This window comes from Scyliorhinus canicula, chromosome 13, assembly GCF_902713615.1.
Source record: "Scyliorhinus canicula chromosome 13, sScyCan1.1, whole genome shotgun sequence".
NCBI lineage: Eukaryota > Metazoa > Chordata > Chondrichthyes > Carcharhiniformes > Scyliorhinidae > Scyliorhinus > Scyliorhinus canicula.
The window spans coordinates 84,170,047-84,191,375 of record NC_052158.1 but is presented as its reverse complement, the minus strand read 5'-3'; the positions used below and the strand labels follow the sequence as shown (position 1 = coordinate 84,191,375).

Below are 21,329 nucleotides of genomic sequence, written 5' to 3'. Positions count from 1 at the left end.
TAGCGGTATTCCTACAACTTTTCCTGCTTGTTAACCATGTTCTAGGCGAATGGCAATCTGCCAGCATCTTATCAATGCCTCCTCTGAAGCATTTATCTTTCCAACTAACAAGCAAGTGTTGCCTAGCTGGTAGGTGCTCTAGCAGCGTTGCTACTGTGTCCCATGCTCGAGGCATTATTTATTGCAATTGATGATCCTGTCTGAGAGTGGCCGTTGATACGGACAACAATCGATGACCAGTACTGCTGACTGATTTAATTTAACAAGGAAGAGGATTAATCAGCATGTTCCAATACAAGTTACAGTGGAGTTCTACAAAGAGAAGCATCAGGTTTCAAAGTGTCACGTTTGTTTCTGAGACCTGTTGACAGAAAGAAAGTAGACAGTAGTATTGTTCCAGTCCCATTAACATATAAAAAGATCTTGGCAATTAGCTGTGATGGAACAGCACCAGATGGACAGTTACAGACAACCGTACTTTTCGCATTTTCACGAATGGTTGTTTTTGACATCTTTCTTTCATTGTCCCCAAGCCATGTGAACAAGGAGCCAGACTAGGCCATTCAGCCCCTTGAGCCTGCTCCGCCATTTAGTAAGATCATGGATGATCTGACAGTAACCTGAAATCTGCATCCTGCCTGCTCTCAATAACCTATCACCCCCTCACCAAGAATCTATTCACCTCTGCCTTAAAAATATTCATGATGTGGAGATGCCGGCGTTGGACTGGGGTGAGCACAGTAAGAAGTCTTACAACACCAGGTTAAAGTCCAACAGGTTTGTTTCAAACACGAGCTTTCGGAGCACGGCTCCTTCTTCAGGAAGGAGCTCGTGTTTGAAACAAACCTGTTGGACGTAAAAAATATTCAAAGACTCTGCTTCCACTGCCACTCTCAACCCTCGGAGAGAAAAGGTTTTGATTCATCTCTACTTTAAATGGATGACCGCCTATTTTTAACCAGTGACCCCTCTTCCTGATTCTCTTGGCAAGAGGAAACATCCGTTCTACATCGATCCTGTCAAGATTGTTCAGGATCTTGTATGTTTCAATCAAGTCGCTGCTTATTCTTCTAAATTTCAGCGGATACAAACCTAGCCTTTCGAACCTCTCCAGCTGAAATCCAGAAGTTGCTGTCAAGGATAATTTGTCGCGAATAGTGCAATCTATGGAGAATAAATCAATTCAAAGTCACTGAATGAGGAAAAGATCCCTTTTTACGCTGTTAGTTTTGCTGTACAATCCCTTGAAAAGTTAGAGGGCGCGATTCTCCTCGTTACGTCTCTATTCATGAGGCCGGTGAATAGCTGGAGAAGGCAAAAACGAGAACCGCACCAGGCGCCAAACGGTTTGCGAAGCAACTAGACCACTCTCAAAGACAACACCAATTATCACCACTTAAACCCCATTTCCATGCAATTGACGAGAGCCACCCCATATCCAACGGCCTCCTGTCATTCAGCGGCCTCCCTAGCACATGGTCACGTTGGCACCAATTTTGAAAAGCATGAACCTGGCGGGAGGGCTTCTGTGGGGAGGCGAGGAGGGGAGTAGTCGCCTTTCTCACAGGCAAAGAGCCCGGGTGTGCTGAGCTTTCCACCCTAGTGTTTGATCAGAGGTGGGGGACCCTCGGCTAGGGTGGGTGCTCTTCAGGGGGCAACCGCTCGCGATACCACCATGCCAACCCCTGGATCGTGTGATCCATTCCTGGATATACGCTTGTCTCTGCCTGACCACCCCACCGATCGCCCATAACCCCCACAGACTGCCGAGGCCTCCGGCCACAAGGCTGAAGGCTACTACTAATAGAGAAATGGCAATCATGGGTAAGTGAACACTTCACACAACCCAAATGGATTCTCGTGGGTAGGTGGGCTATGTAGCTTGTGGGAGTCACCTCAATCACACCTTAATGCCTGGACACTGTGTTTGAACACACCGTGGGAGGCAAAACCACACATACAACAGCCAACATCCAAACACCCAGGGGATGGGACACAGCTCCGGGGACATGTCCACAGCTGGAGGGTGGGTGAGTGCCACATGGAGGGGGAGATGCCTGAAGAGATGGGCCAAGGTTCAGAGGTTGGCCCGCACTGTTGAAGAAGGTGAAACACATCATACAGGTGCACAAAGGTGTTTATTGTGTTTGACAATTCCCCCACCATCCTGATGGTGCTGCCCCCTCACACACCCCCAGCCGCTTCACTCTCTACTTACAGGCCACAAACCCCCCCCCCCCCTCCACCCCCTCCCCCCCCCCCCCCCCCCCCATCCCCCACTTCCCAGTGCCCTCAGTGATTCTCAATGTGCTTGGCCCTCCTAGTTCTACCACTGCATCTAAGTGTGTCTCCAGGATGCACATCTGAGGTGGAGGCAGCCAGCTGCTTACCTAGTCCCGTGGCCTTTAATGCCCCACGCGTGTCCTCTGGGGATCTGGGGCCAGAGGGCACTGGCTCACATGTCAGCGGCGGGCACATGGACAGCCGTGCTTCCCTGTCCATGTGCTGGTTGCGAAATACAGCCTCAACAGAGGGATAAAACGCTTGGGGGAGGGGGGTACGGGGTCTGATGGCCACCGTCCTCACTCCATGGGACTGGTCCGGCTTGGCACTCAGCACTCCTTCCTCCCAGTTGGTGCCCTTAGGGTCGTGGGGTTCACCTTCGGACGTTGGGGCAGCTGGTTCGAGCCCCGATTGCCCCTGCATTATCTGGCTCTGCCGTGGTCTGCACCATCACGTTAACACCCTGGGACAAGCTCTGCGGTGCCTCGGTCATGCCCATCTGTGAGCGGGACATGTTCTGCAGAACCTCGTCACGGCCAGCCTGGTACTGGGTCACATCCTCTGGCGAGTCAGACATTCTGTCAAGACCCTTAGCCATGGCCATCACTGACTGCGCGACTCCTTGGACACCTTCACTAATGGTGTCAACGCCGTGCACCAAGCTCTCCACTGCGGTCGCCACCCAAGCAGTCTTGGCCTCGGTGCCACATATTGACGGCGAATTCTCCTGTGTCTGTAGCATCTGGGACTCCTCCAATCAGCTATAGACCTGCTGGAGTGTCGCTGGCATCTCCCACTGAATGTCCTGGCCGCACCCTATCGTCTCCACCAGCTTCGGGATTACTTCCTCCATAGGCTCAGCATCAATCTGGGATCCAGCAGTGTCCAGGGATCCAGTACACCACCGATTGTTGTCTTCCCTGGGTGTTCCTGTCTCCACCTGATGTGCATCAGCAGCTGTGTGGTGCTCACCAGATTGTTTCCCAGAAGCCAGAGCACTAACATTTTCCACCGAGGTGCATGTATCTGCGTTGGTGGAGAGTGGGGATGATAGCTGTGATACCTTGATCGTGCCGTCCTCAGTGCTCCCCTCTGAGGTGCTCTCATGGGAAGCTGGGGAGGCTGGAACCTGGAATGGGCCGGCGCCGTCGGCTGGAGGACCTGCGGGAGAATTGACATGCGGTCAGTTGGAGGGATGGGCCAGTTAGCAAGGAAATAAAAACTCACGTTTGACAGGTCATCCGGGTGGAGCTCTAATTCTTCACCTCTGTGGCATCTTCCAGCCTTCGCGCTGGTAACCGTCCTGTCCTGGGCCACACCAGTCACCTCCAGGGCCCACTCCTCGAAGGTGGTGAGGATTCTGATGCCAGGCATGCCACCACCACTCTGGGCCCTCTACCCACAATTGTGGGAGAGCTTTTCCTGAGGCGACAAGGGGGTGGGGGGCACGTCCTGGGGACAGTCGGCAGGGACGGGTGGATCGCCGTGTGGTCCCGCAATACACATTACAGCATGCATGGTTAGACAGACCAGGGGGGGGGGGGGGGGGGGTGAAGGAGGGGATGGAGTGTTGAAGGGGTTTAAGAAGGGTTGGGGGATAGGGGGTAGATTCTGCTGTGGGGGCGGAAATGTCGGAGGGGGGGGGGGGGTGTTGTTGTCTACCTACACCTGCTACCCCATTTAGATAGAGACCATTCCCTTCGAGACAATCTAGTCCACCATACCCAGTATCTCTCCCATCACTCATGGCACCTTCCCATGCAATCGCAGAAGGTGTAACACCTGCCCCTTTACCTCTTCCATGCTTAACATCCCAGGCCCAAAACACTCATTCCAGGTTAAGCAGCATTTCACTTGCATCTCTGCCAATTTGGTCTATTGCAGTCGCTGCTCCCAATGTGGTCTCCTCTATATCGGAGAGTCCAAACGCAGACTGGGTGATCGCTTTGCTGAGTATCTTCGGTCTGTGTGCATTCAGGACCCTGACCTTCCTGTTGCTTGCCATTTTAACAAAAGATCCTGCTCCCGTGCCCACATGTCTATTCTTGGCCTGCTGCAATGTTCCAGTGAAGCGCAACGCAAACTGGAGGAACAACATCTAATCTTCCGGTTAGGCATGCTACAACCTTCCGGTCTCAACATCGAATTCAACAACTTCAGGTGATCAGCTCTACCCCACCTCGACCCATTTGTTTTCATTTCATTTTAACTGTCTTTTACCATTTCTTTCTTTCTTAATATACATTTAATTTCCCCCCAATCTTATCCACCTTTCCTTTACCTTTCTCCTCTTTGCTTCCCCCTTCCTTTCCCCCCACATCTACAGTGTATCCTCTGATGTTATTTTCTCTGCTGTTTGACGTTTCATATCTTTTGTCCTCGCTGGGGACTGCCATTAGCACTCTTTCCCCTTGGTATCTGTGGCCATTAGCACCCGGTTTCCCTGGGTTTCTGTGGCGATGACTCATCTTTCATTCTCACTCCACAGTATAAATATTTCCCACTTTCTCTGTTAGCTTTGACAAAGCATCATTGGACTCGAAACGTTCGCTCTTTTCTCTCCCTACAGATGCTGTCAGACTTGCTGAGATTTTCTAGCATTTTCTCTTTTGTTTCAGATTTCAGCATCCGCAGTAATTTGGTTTTACCCCATTTAGGTTATTGACCTTCCTGCACTGGAGGCCAGTCTCCTTGGTCACACTCCCGGCACTCACAGCCACCTCCACCTCATCTCAGGCAGCACTGTCTGCCCTATGGCTGACCCTCCTGGACCGTTGGAGGAACAGGACATTCCTCCTGGCCTCCACTTCGTCAAGCAGCCTCCCCGGTTCAGCATTTCCAAAGCTTGGGGCAGGTCTCCTGGGCGCCATTGTTCTGAGCTGGCTGTGGTTGGCCGAGCAAGTGCAGCTTGAGTGTTGGCTGAACAAGTGCAGTTTAAGTGCTGCTCAATCTAGTTAGCAGGGAGCTTGACCCAGCGAGTGGAAAACCTGTAGACTTCACTACCACAGAAAATAGTTGAGGCCCAAACATTGTGTAATTTCAAGACGGTATTAGATATAGTTCTTGGGACTAAAGGAATCAAGGGATATGGGAGAAACGTGGGATCAGGGTATTAAACTTGATGATCAGCCATGATCATAATGAATGGTGGAGCAGGCTTGAGGGGCCGAATAGCCTCCTCCTGCTTCTATTTTTTTCATGTCTGTTTCTATGTAGGCACTAAATTCCCAATCTCTCACCTGCTCTTGTAGCTATAGTATTTATATGGCTGGTCCAGTTTAGTTTCTTGTCAATGGTAACCCCCAGGATGTTGTTTTTTTTACCCTCCTTGATATAATTAATGTTGTTGGACGCCTGGAGACTTATTCAAATTAAGACAAGATTTAAACTGACATTAAGAAAGGGGAAATTTACACCACAGAAATGACAAGATCTGTGCGGACAGCTTCCTTTGGGGTCAGTGGCAATCACATTATTCTGCCTGCAGGATCTGAGCCATTATCTGGGCTAACATAGATAAAGGGCTACCGGGACGGCAGGGCTTTGCCACTATCTTTGTATTACAGGATAGGAACTGTCTTTCGGAGAACGGGGAGTTTATGAACTAAACTTTGGTGGTTGGAGTAAATCTTCTCCAAGATTTGTTGTATTTCATTGTCCACTAACATAAACCAGTGGACACATTCAAGGCTGCAAGAGAAATTAAATGTTGAGATTTATTTACTTGTTTTTTGATTGTTATTTTAATAATTTGATGTAGGCCAGTATTTGATTATTTTACCTCATAAGAAATAATTCTAGCCACCCCCACAAAACAATTAATGAAATTGAAATCGCTGCTTTAAAGTTTGTATCATCTGTGTTTCTTTAGTAATGTGAGCCTTTAACAAAGTAATGTTGTGACAAATGATTGATAGGCACAGCTCAAGTGTTCGTCAGCTATTTATTCCACTAGTGTGATCAGCAATGTCAGCATTCCCTCCCATTGACATCAACCACATCTGCCACAAAGAAATTAGCATTTTTTTCAATGGTGGATGCAACTTTTTTCATGTCAGAATTCCAGACAAGAGACTGAGTATTATGGGGCCTTGGGGCCTGCAAGCGGAGAATAGGAGGTCCGCGGGAAGCAGAAGAATTGAGGGGGCGTGCAATCAGTATAGACCCAGTCGGTGTGATGGGAGCTCTGCATTTTGTAAGGAAAGGTATGGCATTGCGGTTACAGCCCGGCAGGACTTAGCCCGTTGACAAGGTAGCCGAGGGGAATTTGCATGGATCTGTATGTGACTTTCTGGGCTGTTATGAATTTAACAAACGTTGCACGAGGATCACTGTCTTTTCGATCGCCAACCGGTTAAAGCTGGTGGGTGGAAATGAGTCCGGCGCCTTTGGTAGCGGGCCATTGCGAGATTGTTTGTTTGCTTGATGAGGTAGAATGGGGAGCAGGGACAATGCCAGTCAGCAGCGGGAGGCCACTTTGGGCTGGGAGCTGCACCCGGTGCTGGTTGATGTTCAAGGGGTGTGGGGGGGGGGGGGGGGGGACATTAAGACAGGGTAAAACAGGAGGAGTGGTGGCTTTGGAGCTATCACTGGATTTCCCCTGGTACAAGGTGTCATTGACTATATGCCTTTGGCCATCAAGGAACCTCATGAACTAGCCAGTGTGCCTTATAAACAGTGTCATGCTAAGCACACTAAGATAACACCGGCTGCAACTGAATGCAGCTTTACCTGAGAGATACTTCACACCTTGAAGTTAGTTCAATATGATTTATTGAACCTGTCACACAGTCAGCTCAATCCTCTGTGATGAAAGCAAATTACTGCAGATGCTGGAATCTGAAACGAAAGGGAAAATGCTGGAAAATCTCAGCAAGTCTGGCAGCATCTGTAGGGAGAGAAAAGAGCTAACGTTTCGAGTCCGATGACTCTTTGTCAAAGCTCTCTTTGTCAATCCTCTGTGAGTTTGACTCTCTGCCAACCTAGTGTGATTAATCTGTCTGACTGAACCAGACTAGCTCTTAGCCACGTGCTGTAGGAGTTATATGATATGTACACCCTGACTCACCCTGTAGATGTAACCAGTGGAAAAAGGCGGAGTGTGAGTGCCTTGTGCCTTTTATAGTGGGAAGCCACCCCCAAGTGTTCTGCCTGCTGATTGGTTATGTCCTGTTTGCTGTATTCATTAGCTGCCTGTTTGTATCTCGTGTCTGCATATCATGACAAACAGGATTATACAAGTGGAATTCTATAAATATACAACTGGTCGACGATCACCGTATAACATATTCTTTAGAATTGTGTCAGATTCCCCAGAAGCAACCATGGTGCCTACATACGTTGACAGCCCCAGGTACTACATGGGTGGCACAGCAGCACAGTGGTTAGCACTGTTGCGTCACAGTGGCAACTTCCCTGGTTCGAATCCCGCTTAGGTCACTGCCTGTGCGGAGTCTGCATGTTCTCCCTGCGTCTGCGTGGGTTTCCTCCGGGTGCTCCGGTTTCCTCCCACAAGTCCCGAAAGACGTACTTATTAGGTGAACATTCTGAATTCTCCCTCAAGTGCCATGAATGTGGCGACTAGTGGATTTCATTGCAGTGTTAATGTAAACCTACTTGTGACAATAATAAAGATTATTAATAATAAAGATTACTACATGTTCCGGCTGCTATGTGCCTTCAAGGTTTCATTCTCTGGGACAAGGGCCTCTCATTGAAGACATGCTTACTCACAGGAACCCAAACACTGCAGCAGTGGAGAGGTACCGTACCTGTCATGGGTCCATCTGGGCAACTATTGAGCAGGCTATTGGGCTGCTGAAGCTGAGATTCAGGTGACCGGATCAACCCAGTGGAGTCTTTCAGTATGACCCACAGTGGCACAGTGGCTATCACTCCTGCTTCACAGCGCCAGAGACCTGGATTCAAATAGGGGCAGCACGGTAGCATAGTGGTTAGCACAGTTGCTTCACAGCTCCAGGGTCCCAGGTTCGATTCCTGGCTTGGGTCATTGTCTGTGAGTCTGAACGTTCTCCCCATGTCTGCGTGGGTTCCTCTGGGTGCTCCGGCTTCCTCCCACAGTCCACAGATGTGCAGATTAGATTGATTGGCTATCCTAAATTGCCCCGTAATATCCAGGGTTACAGGGATGGGGCAGGGGAGTGGGCCCAGGTAGGGTGTTCTTTCAGAGGGTCAGTGGAGGCTTGACGGGCTGAATGGCCTCCTGCCCTGTAGCAATTCTATGACACAGTTCTGTTATATTGTGATGCTGTGCCCTACACAATCCAGCACTACAGAGGCAATGAGGATATCATTGATCATCACTCCATCGAGTGAGGAGGATGTGGAGCATCTGCTGAACAGGCAGCACAGGAACACCTTGCACTGGAGGTGAGGGGAAATGAGCAATGCTGAATGGAGGCTCAGGGACAATCTCATTGTGACCATGATACCCTTTCACTATCAGTTGCAATAAAGACTCATCTTTGTACAGATTGACTGTTTCCTCCATCATCTCATGCACAGATAAAGGTAAGTAAATGCAAATTGCCCTTATAGTGGGCGCCCATTAAGGGTGCAAGGCTGTGGAAGCTATCTGACAAGACAGTATAATATGCATGGATGATTAACAAGAGTTAGCCTTAACAAGTGAAAATTTAAACACTCCAAGTGAGTTGAGGTGTTCTTCTTAATGCCTTAGGTGTGCTGATGTGAGGTGCTTCCCTGAGATAGAGGCCTGCTGCCATTTCAATTGTTCTGTGGTTTGGAATGACCTTGATAGCTGTCCTCTGGTTGCCTGAGGCATGGCGGGCACTGGCATGCTGAGAGGCTCCTGCGCACGTGCAAAAGCTTTATCTGTCATTGCAGCTACTGATGCTAGGGACACTGGCGGAGAGGCTGAGCAACAGCTGTCAACACTTGGAGCATCCTGAAAGCATTCCCCCAGATGCAGCAGACTGCCACTGTACATATTGCTGAATTGAGACGGATGAACTCCTTACACCTCACTGCTATGGACAGTGCAATGGCATATAGCTCTGCATGAATCTCCAACAAATGTTATAGGCCCTGACAATATCCCGCAAATAGTACTTGTGCTTCAGAACTTGCCACACCCCTAGACAAGCTGTTCCAGTACAGATACAACACTGGCATCTACCCGGCAATGTGGAAAGTCGCCCAGGAGTGTCCTGTACACAAGAAAAATCCAACCCAGCCAATTACCGTCCAATCAGTCTACTCTCCATCATCAGCAAAGTGATGGAAGGAGTCATCAACAGCGTTGTCAAGCAGCACTTACTCAGCAATAACCTGCTTATGGATGCTCAGTCTGGGTTCCGCCAGGGTCATTCAGCTCCTGACCTCATTGCAGCTTTGGTTCAAACATGGACAGAGGCGCTGAATGCCAGAGATGAGGTGAGAGTGACTACCCTTGACATCAAGGCAGCATTTTACCGAATATGGCATCAAGGAGCCCCAGCTAAACTGGGGTCAATGGGAATCAGAGGGGAAACTCTCTGCTGGTTGGAGTCATACCTGGCACAAAGAAAGATGGTTGTGTTGGTTGGAGGCCAATCATCTCAGCTCCAGGACAGTACTGCAGGAGTTCATCAGGGTAGTGTCCTGGGCCCAACCATCTTCAGCTGCTTGATCAATGACCTCCCTTCCATTATAAGGTTAGAAGTTGGGATATTTGCAGATGACTGCACAATGTTCAGCACCATTCACAACTCCTCCGTTGCTGAAGCAGTCCATGTCCAAATGCAGCAAGACTTGCACAATATCAAGGCTTGGGCTGACAAGTCATCTCCTACAAGAGAGGATCTAACCTCCACCATTTGACATTCAATGGCATTACCATTTCTGAATCCCCCACACTCAACATCCTGGGAGTTACCATTGACCAGAAACTGAACTGAACTAGCCACATCAATTCTGTGACTACCAGGGCAGGTCAAAGGCTAGGTTGGAATCCTACAGCGAGTAACTCACCTGCTGATCCCCCCACAAAGCCTGTCCACCATCAATATGGCGCAAGTCAAGAGTGTATTGGAGTACTCTCCACTTGCCTGGATGAGTACAGCTCCAACAACACTCGAGAAGCTCGACAAAGCAGCCCCCTTCATTGTTCCTCCTTCCACAAACATTCAAATCCTCCACCACCGATGAAAAGTGGTAGCCGTGTGCACCAACTACAAGATGCAGTGAAGTAACTCACCAAGGTTCCTTGCACAATATTTTCCAAACCCAACATTTTCCAAACCCACGATCACTACCATCTAGATGACGACTACCATCTAGAAGGACAAGAGCAGCGATACCTGGGAACTCCACCACCTGGAGGTTCACCTCCCAGTCACTCACTACCCTGTCTTGGAAATATATTTAGTTCCTTCACTGTTGTTGAGGCAGCCTGGAACTCCCTCCCAAACAGCACTGTGGGTGTACCTGCACCTCAAGGACTGCAGTCGTTCAAGAAGGCAGCTCACCACCATCTTGTGAAGGGCAACTAGGGATGGGCAATAAATGCTGGCCCAACCAGCGATGCCCACATCCAGTAAATGAATTAAAAAAAAAAACACTGGCTGGTCTGCTGCTATTTGGCTCTCCATGATGATCACCAACTTCTCAATGAAGAAGAATGTGCACACAGCCCCCAGGGCATGTCAGCACTAATGGCGAGGACAGACTCTTCCATCATCAGTCTCTGGTTGCAAATAGCTTCTGGCAGCTGTACCAGATGTTCCCGTACCTTTTTCTGTAATTCTAACAGGTTCAGTGTAGCTGACACTAGAGGCCCATCATCAGCCTGAGGTCCTGGTGGAGCCAAGCTTCCCACAGTTCTCTGATCATCCATGGCAGACAGCTGGTCTGATGTGTCAATAATGTCTTTGCCAGCTTGTGACCCTGAATCTAATCTCGAGTGCATACCCAGTTAGGTGAGAGCATCTGTACTGGAGGAGAATAGGATGCAATATGATGCTGCACTCTCTGAGAGTTTCCATCCTCCTCTCCAGTGGTCGACGGAAGGTTCCCAGTCTCTGTGGCGGTCCATCCTTCTGGAGTGCGGAGTCCTTCATGAAATAATACAAACAATTACGGGATTGAGGGCTTCACATCGCCTCCTGTCCATACCTTATATCCTGTGGAGGACACATCTTGGGCTAAAACTCTAGTCTTCCTATCCGCAATTGGGCACCTATCCAGTGACCTATTGCCAGGTCTCTTCCTCTGCTGACGTCAAAGATTGAATGCTGGGGAAGCCTCCTTCTGGCCTGACTCATTCTTTATTAATTTGCAGTCATTCCTCCTGCAAGCAGAAGGAGGGACTGTATTAGTCTTCCCATCCTTTTGGAGAGCGGAGTCCTTCATGAAATAATACAAACAATTACGGGATTGAGGGCTTCACATCGCCTCCTGTCCATACCTTATATCCTGTGGAGGACACATCTTGGGCTAAAACTCTAGTCTTCCTATCCGCAATTGGGCACCTATCCAGTGACCTATTGCCAGGTCTCTTCCTCTGCTGACGTCAAAGATTGAATGCTGGGGAAGCCTCCTTCTGGCCTGACTCATTCTTTATTAATTTGCAGTCATTCCTCCTGCAAGCAGAAGGAGGGATTGTATTAGTCTTCCCATGAAGACCTGCACAACACATGCTGGTGGCAGCCATTTAGCCCATGGGGGGCGGTGGAGGGGGGGGGGGGGGGGGGGGGGCGCGGGCTGCTCCTGAATGCTCCCTCCATGTGTCCACTCTCCGGGAAATGGTGAATGAGCAAAGACAGGCAGCTTGCTCTTGCTAAGCTGCGAACATACATTAGAAATGATCTTCTGCTGCCGCATCCCTTTGGTGCCACCTGGGTTTGTCACCCCCTCCCCATACAGCACACCAGCCAGCATTGCCACCTACAAGCCCCAAAGCAGAGAATGGTAGGGAGGATTCACCTTAGAAGTGTGAAGGAAGTCATTGACCTGTCTATAGCACTGCACCCAGTGTAAGAGGAGGGGACCCCATGGCTGCAGACCTCTTCTGCTATCTCCATCCAAGCTTGGTTGGTCAGGCAAGCCCTATCTTCCCCTGCCTGGGGGAAGAGGAGCGCCTATCTTTCCCTTGCAGCCTGGAGGAGAATATGAGAAGTCATTGCCAAACATGGGTAAATCCCTTTCTTCCCTCTAGCATGTTTGCTGCAGTCTCCTGGTCCACTCCTGGATTCCACAGTTGGGCCTCTAAGGTTTCTAGGCACAAAGGTGAAGTTATGGGCTCTGGAGGCAATTGCTTCTTGGGGAATGCGACTGCGGTGAATGCAACGAGGGTCTAAATGCAGGACTGGCCAGCATCTGCCTCCGGAGGGATGCTAAGATTGATGGCTCATAGATCGGCCCTGACCCCCTACTCGAGCCCCATTCCTCAAGACCATTAATTGCTGTGCTTTCACACGATCAAAACTGGCCAGCATATTTCATTTGTGTAGCTGCTGCACCCACTTGTAATGCTGCTGCCAAGACCTGAATTGCGCGCACAATATTCAGCCCAAGTTGTATGGATATGGTTCAAAGGCATAATAAATGACTTAATAATTTTCTGCAGTGAAAGATTTTCTCTGTGCGCTAATGCACTGTTGCAATTACATAATTAGATGTCGTATGTTATTTTATGTTCATTAATCAGCTAGGTCCCAGAATTTTCTGGAATCTCAATCATTTAACTTAACAATACCTGAACGTCTTGAAGGTAAAGTCATCAATTTCAAATTGGCTTCTGATTTATTAAAATCCTTTCTCTTCATTTTATCCAATCTCCAGGCGCCTCTTCAGAGAGTATTAACTTGCTCCCAGCACCCGATGGCTTATCAAACTGGACCTCTGGCCTCCTGATGGACAACGGACATGACAGTGACTTGATCTTCAGGTTTGATGGCAAGCACGCTGCAAAGATTCCAGATGGGGTGATGCCCAAAAATCTCTCGGATCAATTTACCATCACAACATGGATGAGGCACGGACCCAGTCCAGGACTAAGAGCAGAAAAGGAAACCATTCTCTGCAATTCAGATAAAACAGGTGCCCTGTCTGATACGAGCAATTTGTGTAGCCAGCCGTTGGGTAACTTGTGATCAAATTGATATTCAGCTTAACCCATAGAGGCAGATAGTCTGATCCTGAATTTGCCTAAAATCTCATTCCTTGTGCTGATATAAACTCTCTGAATTTTGTGCACCTGAATCTATGTTGCAGTTACCCAACCCCATTTTACTGATACATTCCAAGCTAATACAGATCCAGGGACGGAAACGTGCTTGATATAGCAGCTGCATGCTGTGGATTAAAACCAGAAACCATAATTCCTGACAGCCTAAAATTTAAAAAAACATGAAAAGCAATAAATACACAGTAGGCCAGTCCGGATCTGAGAAAGCACAGTCAGTTAATGCTTCTGATGGCTCTCTGTATCAGAGATGTTGAATAAGCTATTGGTGTAGATTTGAACTCCAATCTTTTCCTTAACTCCTGGCACATTGTAAATCAGTGATGGGCAACCGAGGTCAGTGTGGGCCACATGTGTGGTCCTCCTTCATTGCAGTGGGCCGCAAGATTGAAATCGGACTTGATCAATAAGATTTAAAACACCGAATACGCACCGATTATTTCATAAATTACAGAAAATGCTTCGTCATTTATATATTAATCGAACTGTCATCAACTTCAAATGGTTTGATTCAGTGCAGAGGGAACGTATGGCTCTCACAGTTAAAGTTGCGTGCAACACAGGTGGCATGGTGCCACAGTGGTTAGCACTTCTGCTCACAGCACCAAGGACCCAGTGTCAATTCCGGCATTTCGATACTCTCCCCATATCTGCGTGGGTTTCTACCCACAGTCCAAATGTGTGCAGGTAGATAGATTGACCATGCTAAAATTATGTCCAAGGGCGTGCGGATTTGTGGGGTTGCGACGAGGGTGCAGGAGAGTGGGCCTCAGTAGGGTGCTCTTTCAGAGGGTCGGTGCAAACTCAATGGGCCGAATGATATCCTTCTGCGCTGTAGGATTCTATGATTAGCATTCACAATACTTTAATTGCCCTTGTATTATTTGCATATCACTTCAGTCACAGTGGTAGAAAAAGCTATGCGGATGGAATCCAGTGCAATGTGCTGGATTCTCTGCCCCGCCACGCCACATTTCTGTTTCATCCCGCTGGCAGGATGCTCAGGTATGTCGGCTGGTCAATGGGGTTTCCCATTGTGGGCAGCCCCACCCCATCGGGAAACCCCCGGGCTGCCGGAAAAACGGAGCATCCCGCCGGCAGAGAATCCAGCCCCCTGTGTATGGGCAACAGTCAACAAAATGTGTCGTGGGCCACACACAGAACCCCGATGGGCTGCATGTGAGACCCAGGCCGCAGGTTGTCCACCACTGTTCTAAACACTCATGTCTGCTGTATTTATTTGCCCGTCGAGATTACCAATACACATCCTCCACCATCTCCCCTTCACATCTACCCATTTTCCTTTTGTAAACGAGTATCATCTTAGGTGCACTGTGCACTGACTAAATATAACCTTAAGCTTTTGTCAAGCTTCAAACAGTGAAAGGAATGGTTGTCAGCAGCCATCATAGTCTGTGTAGCTTATCTTTTCTTAAGGTGGGCAGCACAACAGCACAGCTCTGTTGAAATGTTTGCAACTCAGTAGCTGCCGGTGATTACATACACCAAAGATTAATTTGTATGTAACAGTCATTGTTGTATTTTGTGTTTAATGCAAATAACATCTGATACAGTGACATTAAATAATGCTGACTGCTTTATCATGTGCATAATCGTAACGGCTCAAAGCCCACAGAAAAGGTACAAAGTGAAAGGTATCTCCACAAAACATTAATGTTTTTCATATTTTCCAATTTTCTTATCAACCCATTGACCCGTCATTTCATTTAATAAGCAGGCAGCGTTTTAATTTCCTAAATTGAAATGAGTTACCTGCCTTGTCATCTATCATTGCACAAACCAGGAGGTTTGCGCAATTCAAGTCACAGTGATCTGGTTCATTCTATGTTTCATTTTGTTCCATTAATCACTATTCTGTTCCAAAAAATCCATTTTCACCAACCGTGATGCATTCTCATACTGTCGGCAGTTTCTCCCACGTGCTAAAGATGAGGAAAAGTTTGCTCCCGAACCCTATCCAGTCGATGCTGTAAGAACTGTCTCCTTGTTTGTTGATCCTGGACCATGCCAGAATTTCCCCCAGCAGCTCTTCATTCACAAGCTAAGGAATATTCTGTAAGGTTGCCAATATCTCCTGATCACCATAAATGACAGATTATAACTTGAACAGTTCAAGATTTGTGGCTGACTAATTTAATTCTTGCCTTTAGAGATGAATCGACACCATTATGCGCTCTATGTCCACAACTGCCGACTAGTGTTTTTGCTTCGGAGAGATCTCGACCAGGTTGATACTTTTCGTCCAGCTGAATTCCATTGGAAATTGGAGCAGGTCAGTTATACACCGGGTTATTACTATTGAAGTGTGAAACAGGATGGAGCTAGTCGATCAAATTATTTAGGTTAAAGGAGGCTTTTAACTGGTGAGAAATAAACTGATTCATTGGCATTGATGTGCATTTGTAGTGTGGAGAAGGCATCGATTCAGTACATCTTATCAGAGAGCCTGCGTGTTCTCTTTCGAAACTGCAAGCTGAACACCCAATCCCTAGATCCCCTGCGAGAATTTTCAGACTGATGAATTTACCAGGAGACTATACTTTCAACTTGTATTCTCAGGTGTTATGACACAGATCAGCAATGGGATGGTGCATGTACACTCTGAACTGTCAAAGAGAGGTAACTTTTATTTTTAGGTAATGACTTCTATACATTATTTCCCTTGCTTTTGGTCTAACACCGTACACCATCCGCCATAAGACCACCAGGTGACCTTTTCCAAGGCTTCTTGTATTACTTGTGGTTTGAATAAGCCCCATAGCACCGCAGAGACCCTGGAGGAACTCATAGAATCATAGAATTTACAGTGCATAAGGCAGCCATTTGGCACATCGAGTCTGACCGGCCCTTGGGAAGAGCACCCTACCCAAGCCCATGCCTCCACCCTATCCCCATAACCCCACCTATCGTTTTGGACACTAAGGGGCAATTTAGCATGGCTAATTCACCTAACATGCACATCTTTGGACTGTGGGAGAAAACCGGAGCACCCGGAGGAAACCCACACAGACACGGAGAGAATGTGCAGACTCCGTACAGACAATGACCCAAGCCGGGAATCGAACCTAGGACCCTGGAACTGTGAAGCAACTGTGCTAACCACTGTGCTACCATGCTGCCCTTTATTTTCTTCTCCTCCTCTCCATAAAATTGAATAACATGTGGGGCCATATTTCTGGCCGCTACTGGGTTAGAAGGTGGAGTGGTCAAAAATCAATGCCATCGGCCAAAGTCTCAGTTCCTCTGCTCCCTCCCACGTCTGGGTCATTTTGCCAGTGGCATAATTGGGGGCTGGCACTGATGCCCCTCTGCATGAGGCGGGTAGTCAATCAGGTTCATTAAGAGCCTTATTGAGTTCAATTGAAGAAGAATGAAGCAACCTTTTGTTCAGCCTCCATGTTCCCCCACCAGCAGAGGCCAGTTTAGGTGCATAAATCCACCTTGTGGCAGGCCATGAGACTACCATTCCAGACGGGCCTACAGGCCCTCTCAGCCGGCCTTGTTTCAGGAGCAGCCACAGTCCCCACCCCCTTGCTGAATCTATTTTTTAAATTAATGATTTAGTGATGTTGGACTGAGATTGCCTCCATTTTGAGGCATTTTCTCTGTTCCTTACCTTCCTTTATAGCGCGCTGCTCCCTCAAGCTGATAGTCTTGTAATTGGCTCTCCAGGTTTAAGAGCAAGGCGACTGTCTTAAACTGGACAGATAACTTGTCCATGCCAATTAAAGAGGCATGCTCCTGAAAATTCCAATTACTAATTGTTTTCCCCGGGCAGGTTCAATCGCCAGAAACAGTGTCAGCCTTTGTTTCCTGCCCGCAGAGGGAAATCTAATCTGTGGTCTGTCCACTGCCAACCATCTTGTGGTATGAGAACTGAGATCATAAGCTCAGTGTGTGGACACTCGTAAATATGTGCCTTTTGCCTCACTTTTTCTGACAGTAAATTGATGCTTTACCATTTGTTCCACAATGCTGCCTATTTTAAACTGTATAATTATCATAGAATTATACAACACAGGAATTGTCCCCATTCCTTCAATCATGCTTATGTCAATTCCTTGTAAGTGCTATCCTGGTAGCTTGTTACCCTGCTCGTTTTTTAAAGCCCAGCAAAATATTCCATTTCAATTGTATAAGATGGAACAATGTTCTGTTATTTCACAAGTCCCGAAGGAGAATATTCAATGTGTGTCGATAGAAGTGTCTTAAACAAGTTGCAGAAAGCAGGAAAGAGAAGGCCTGTGACATAAAATAAAGCTATATGGCAGCTTTTATTTGAGCACTCTGATTAAGACCATTTTGCCAACTGCTAAAATAACAGCTTCATACGATTCAGTTTCCATTTCAGTGTCTGTTAATGCCTCAGGCTGGAGTTTTGCACCGTGAAATACTAGCAGCAGATTTGTTACTTTAAATTCATGAGCTTTTAGATCAATCTGAGGTCATTATTTTATTATGACTCCCGGTATTCCATCTAATGGCTTCTAACTTCATATTTATGTATCAGAGAATGAAATCTGTGATTGCTGCTTCTATTGGAGGATTCAGGAAACACTGTGGTGTATAAACATTAGGGGGGTGATTTATCATTTTGAGGATACTTCATGCATATGGTGGGCGAAACAATCCTATTATCTGCAGGAGGTCCAATCTATTTTGGTGGTCAAGCCGCATTTAAGTAAAAACCATCGAGTTGTTCATGTAATATAAGTGCTGATTCAGGACCGATGGGGGGGGTAGAAGATCTAGAAATTTCTTCATGGACTTGACTAGTAGTAGGCAGGGCATTGTTTGTGGAGATTTTGCGCACTTCTTGGCTCAATAAAGTAGTTATTTTTTCAAATGTTACCATTATATTTGAGAAGCAGAATTGCAGAGGTCAGTCCATTATCACTGGGAGGTCGCATTCAGCCGAAACTGAACTTGACCAGCCAGGTACGATGGCTACAAATGCAGCTCAGAGGCTGGGAATGCTGTGGAGAATAACTCACCTCCTGACTAACCATAGCCGGTCCACTGTCTACAAAGTCAGGAGCTTGGATGAGCGTAGTTCCAACAAAGCTCAAGAAGCTCAAAGCCATTCAGGACAAAGGAGACTTCTTGTTTGGCACCTCATTCAGCACCTGAAACATTCAGTCACTCCACCGCTGACACACAGCAGAAGCAATGTGTACATATACAAAATGCACTACAGCAACCCGCTGAAGCTCCTTCAACAGCACCTTCTGTGGTGAATGTATTATGACAGCCATTCACCACTGTATTGCATTGTACTATGTTGGTGCCCTTGTGGGCTCCACCTATGGACCATTGTATTGTATATTTTGTATCAGGTTGGTGCCCTTGTGGGCTCCGCCCCTGGCTTCACCCCCTTCAGGGGTGGTATATAGAGCTGTTGCCCTGTAGGCGGCTCTCAGTGCAGAGCAGTCACAGGCAGGCACAGTTCTAACTGATTAAAGCCACAGTTCACTTCAACTCTCCGTCTGATGTGGATTGATGGTCGCATCAATTTAATCAGCTGCAACATCGCGATGGAAGCAGCCCTCAAATCTGACCGACTGGAACTCGACCCACAAGCAGCAGAAGCCAAAGGGATTTTTTTTGCACTGGCTCCGATGTTTCGAGGCCTACCTCGCCGCCTCCTCCTCGCCGTCCGTCACCGACGAACAGAAGCTGAGCCTCCTCCACGCCCAGGTGAGCCAACAAGTCTCCGTGCAAATCTTAGAAGCGACCACATACGCAGACACAGTCGCGAACCTGAAGCGGCAATACGTGAGACCGGTGAACGCATCTACTCGCCACCAATGCCCCGGGGAATCGCTGGAGGAATACCTACGCGACATGAAAGTACTCGCGCAAAGCTGCTACAAGGCCGTCATGGCCTCACACCTATGTGGCTGGAGTCCGGTCCAACTACGTCAGGCAGCGCCTGCTCGAGAAGGGCGCCCTCGACCTAGAAGAAACGGTAAAACTAGCCACCTCCCTAGAAGTAGCGCCTCAGAGACTCAACACTTTCCCCTCCGACCACGCGACCCCCTCATGAACACCCGACCAGAGAGTACCCCAGGCCTGTGCTGTGCGGCTGCCCAGCCAACCCGGGGTCTACCATGCTATTTTTGCGGCCAGCACCAGCACCCCAGGCACCGTTGCCCGCTAGGAACGCGAACTGTAGCAACTGCGGCAAGAAAGGACACTTTGCCAAAGTTTGCCTGGCCAGGTCCAAGTCCTCCAAATCATAGGCCCGACTCTCAGACTCACAGGCTCGCAGACCCCGCAGCGTGGCTGAGTGCCTGCTGGCTCCACCCCCTTTGGACTCGTCACCCTCCTCGTGTTGTCCGTGGGGGCAGCCATCTCCGACTCTACACAACACGTGCGACTCACGGGGGCCACCACCTTGGCCACCGTCTCCCACGCGGCCCGCCATGTGCGACTCATGGGGGCCGCCATCTTGGCCGCCATCTTGACCGCCGCTCGACATGTGCGACCGACAGGGGCCGCCATCTTCAACGCCGCCCGACACGTGCAACCGACGGGAGCCGCCATCTTGGGACCACACCACCACCTCTGACCACGCCGGCTAACTGCAACTCGGCGCGGCCGGCTACCCGCAACGGCTAACTCGGCGCAGTCACTCTCGACTAGTCACGCCCAAAGCACCTCCGGAACTCCATGATAACCGTCCGGGTCAATGGACACAAAACGCCTTGCCTGTTTGACTCCGGGAGCATGGAGAGCTTCATTCACCCAGACACGGTAAGGTGCTGTTCGCTCCAGATCTCCCCCGCACTTCAAACAATCTCCCTCGCTTCTGGATTGCACTCAGTGCAGATCAGGAGGTACACTGTCGCGAACCCCGCGATACATTGCGTCGAATACACAAACTTTAAACTATATGTACTCCCCGATCTCTGCACTCTCCTTCTGTTGGGACTGGACTTCCAGTACAACCTCAGGAGAAGTTCGGCGGGCCCCTATCCCCTCTCACCGTTTGTAGCCTCGCAACCCTAAAGGTCGATCCTCCCCTGCTCTTCGCACATCTCACCGCCGACTGTAAAACCGTTGCCACCAGGAGCAGGCGGTACAGTATCCAAATCAGGACTTTTATCAGGTCCGAGGTCCAGCGATTCTTACGGGAAGGGATCATCGAGGCCAGTAATAGCCGCTGGAGAGCTCAGATGGTGGTCATCACGACCAGGGATAAGAACTGGTTAGTTGTAGACTACAGCCAAGCCATAAACCGGTACACGCACCTCGATGCATACCCCTCCCCCGAATAGCGGACATGGTGAATCAGATTGCACACTATCGGGTGTTCTCCACAGTGGATCTGAAGTCCGCATACCACCAGCTCCCAATCCGCCCAGAGGACCGCCTCTAAACGGCTTTTGAGGCAGATGGCCGCCTCTTCCACTTCCTCCGGGTCCCCTTCGGCATCACCAACAGGGTCTCGGTCTTCCAAAGAACGATGGACCGAATGGTGGACCAGTATGGGCTGTTGGCCACATTTCCGTACTTGGACAACGTCACCATCTGCGGCCACAACCAGCAGGACCATGACACCAACCTCCAAAAGTATCTCCAAACCGCCCAAGCCCTCAACCTCACTTATAACAAGGAGAAATGCGTTTTCCGCACAACCGACTAGCCATCCTCGGCTTTGTCGTGGAAAATGGTGTTCTCGGACCCGACCCCGACCGTAAGCGCCCCCTCCTGCAAATCACCCTCCCACACTGCCCCAAGGCCCTGAAAAGATGCCTTGGGTTCTTTTCCTATTATGCCCAGTGGGTCCCCAACTATGCGGACATAGCCCACCCAC

At 48.8% G+C, this 21,329-nt stretch overlaps 1 protein-coding gene and 1 long non-coding RNA gene across 2 annotated transcripts in view; one reads left to right on the top strand and one right to left on the bottom strand.

Moving 5' to 3' along the window:
• Positions 1-21,329, top strand: part of clstn2a (calsyntenin 2a) — a 757,260-nt gene that overhangs the window by 610,753 nt on the left and 125,178 nt on the right. The window contains exons 8-9 of the mRNA XM_038815467.1: positions 13,087-13,344; positions 15,661-15,782. Coding sequence (XP_038671395.1) covers positions 13,087-13,344; positions 15,661-15,782 — 380 coding nt within the window. The remainder of the gene's footprint in view (positions 1-13,086; positions 13,345-15,660; positions 15,783-21,329) is intronic.
• The window catches only part of LOC119975686, a 47,245-nt gene that overhangs the window by 16,719 nt on the left and 9,197 nt on the right, over positions 1-21,329 (bottom strand). The window lies entirely within an intron of this gene.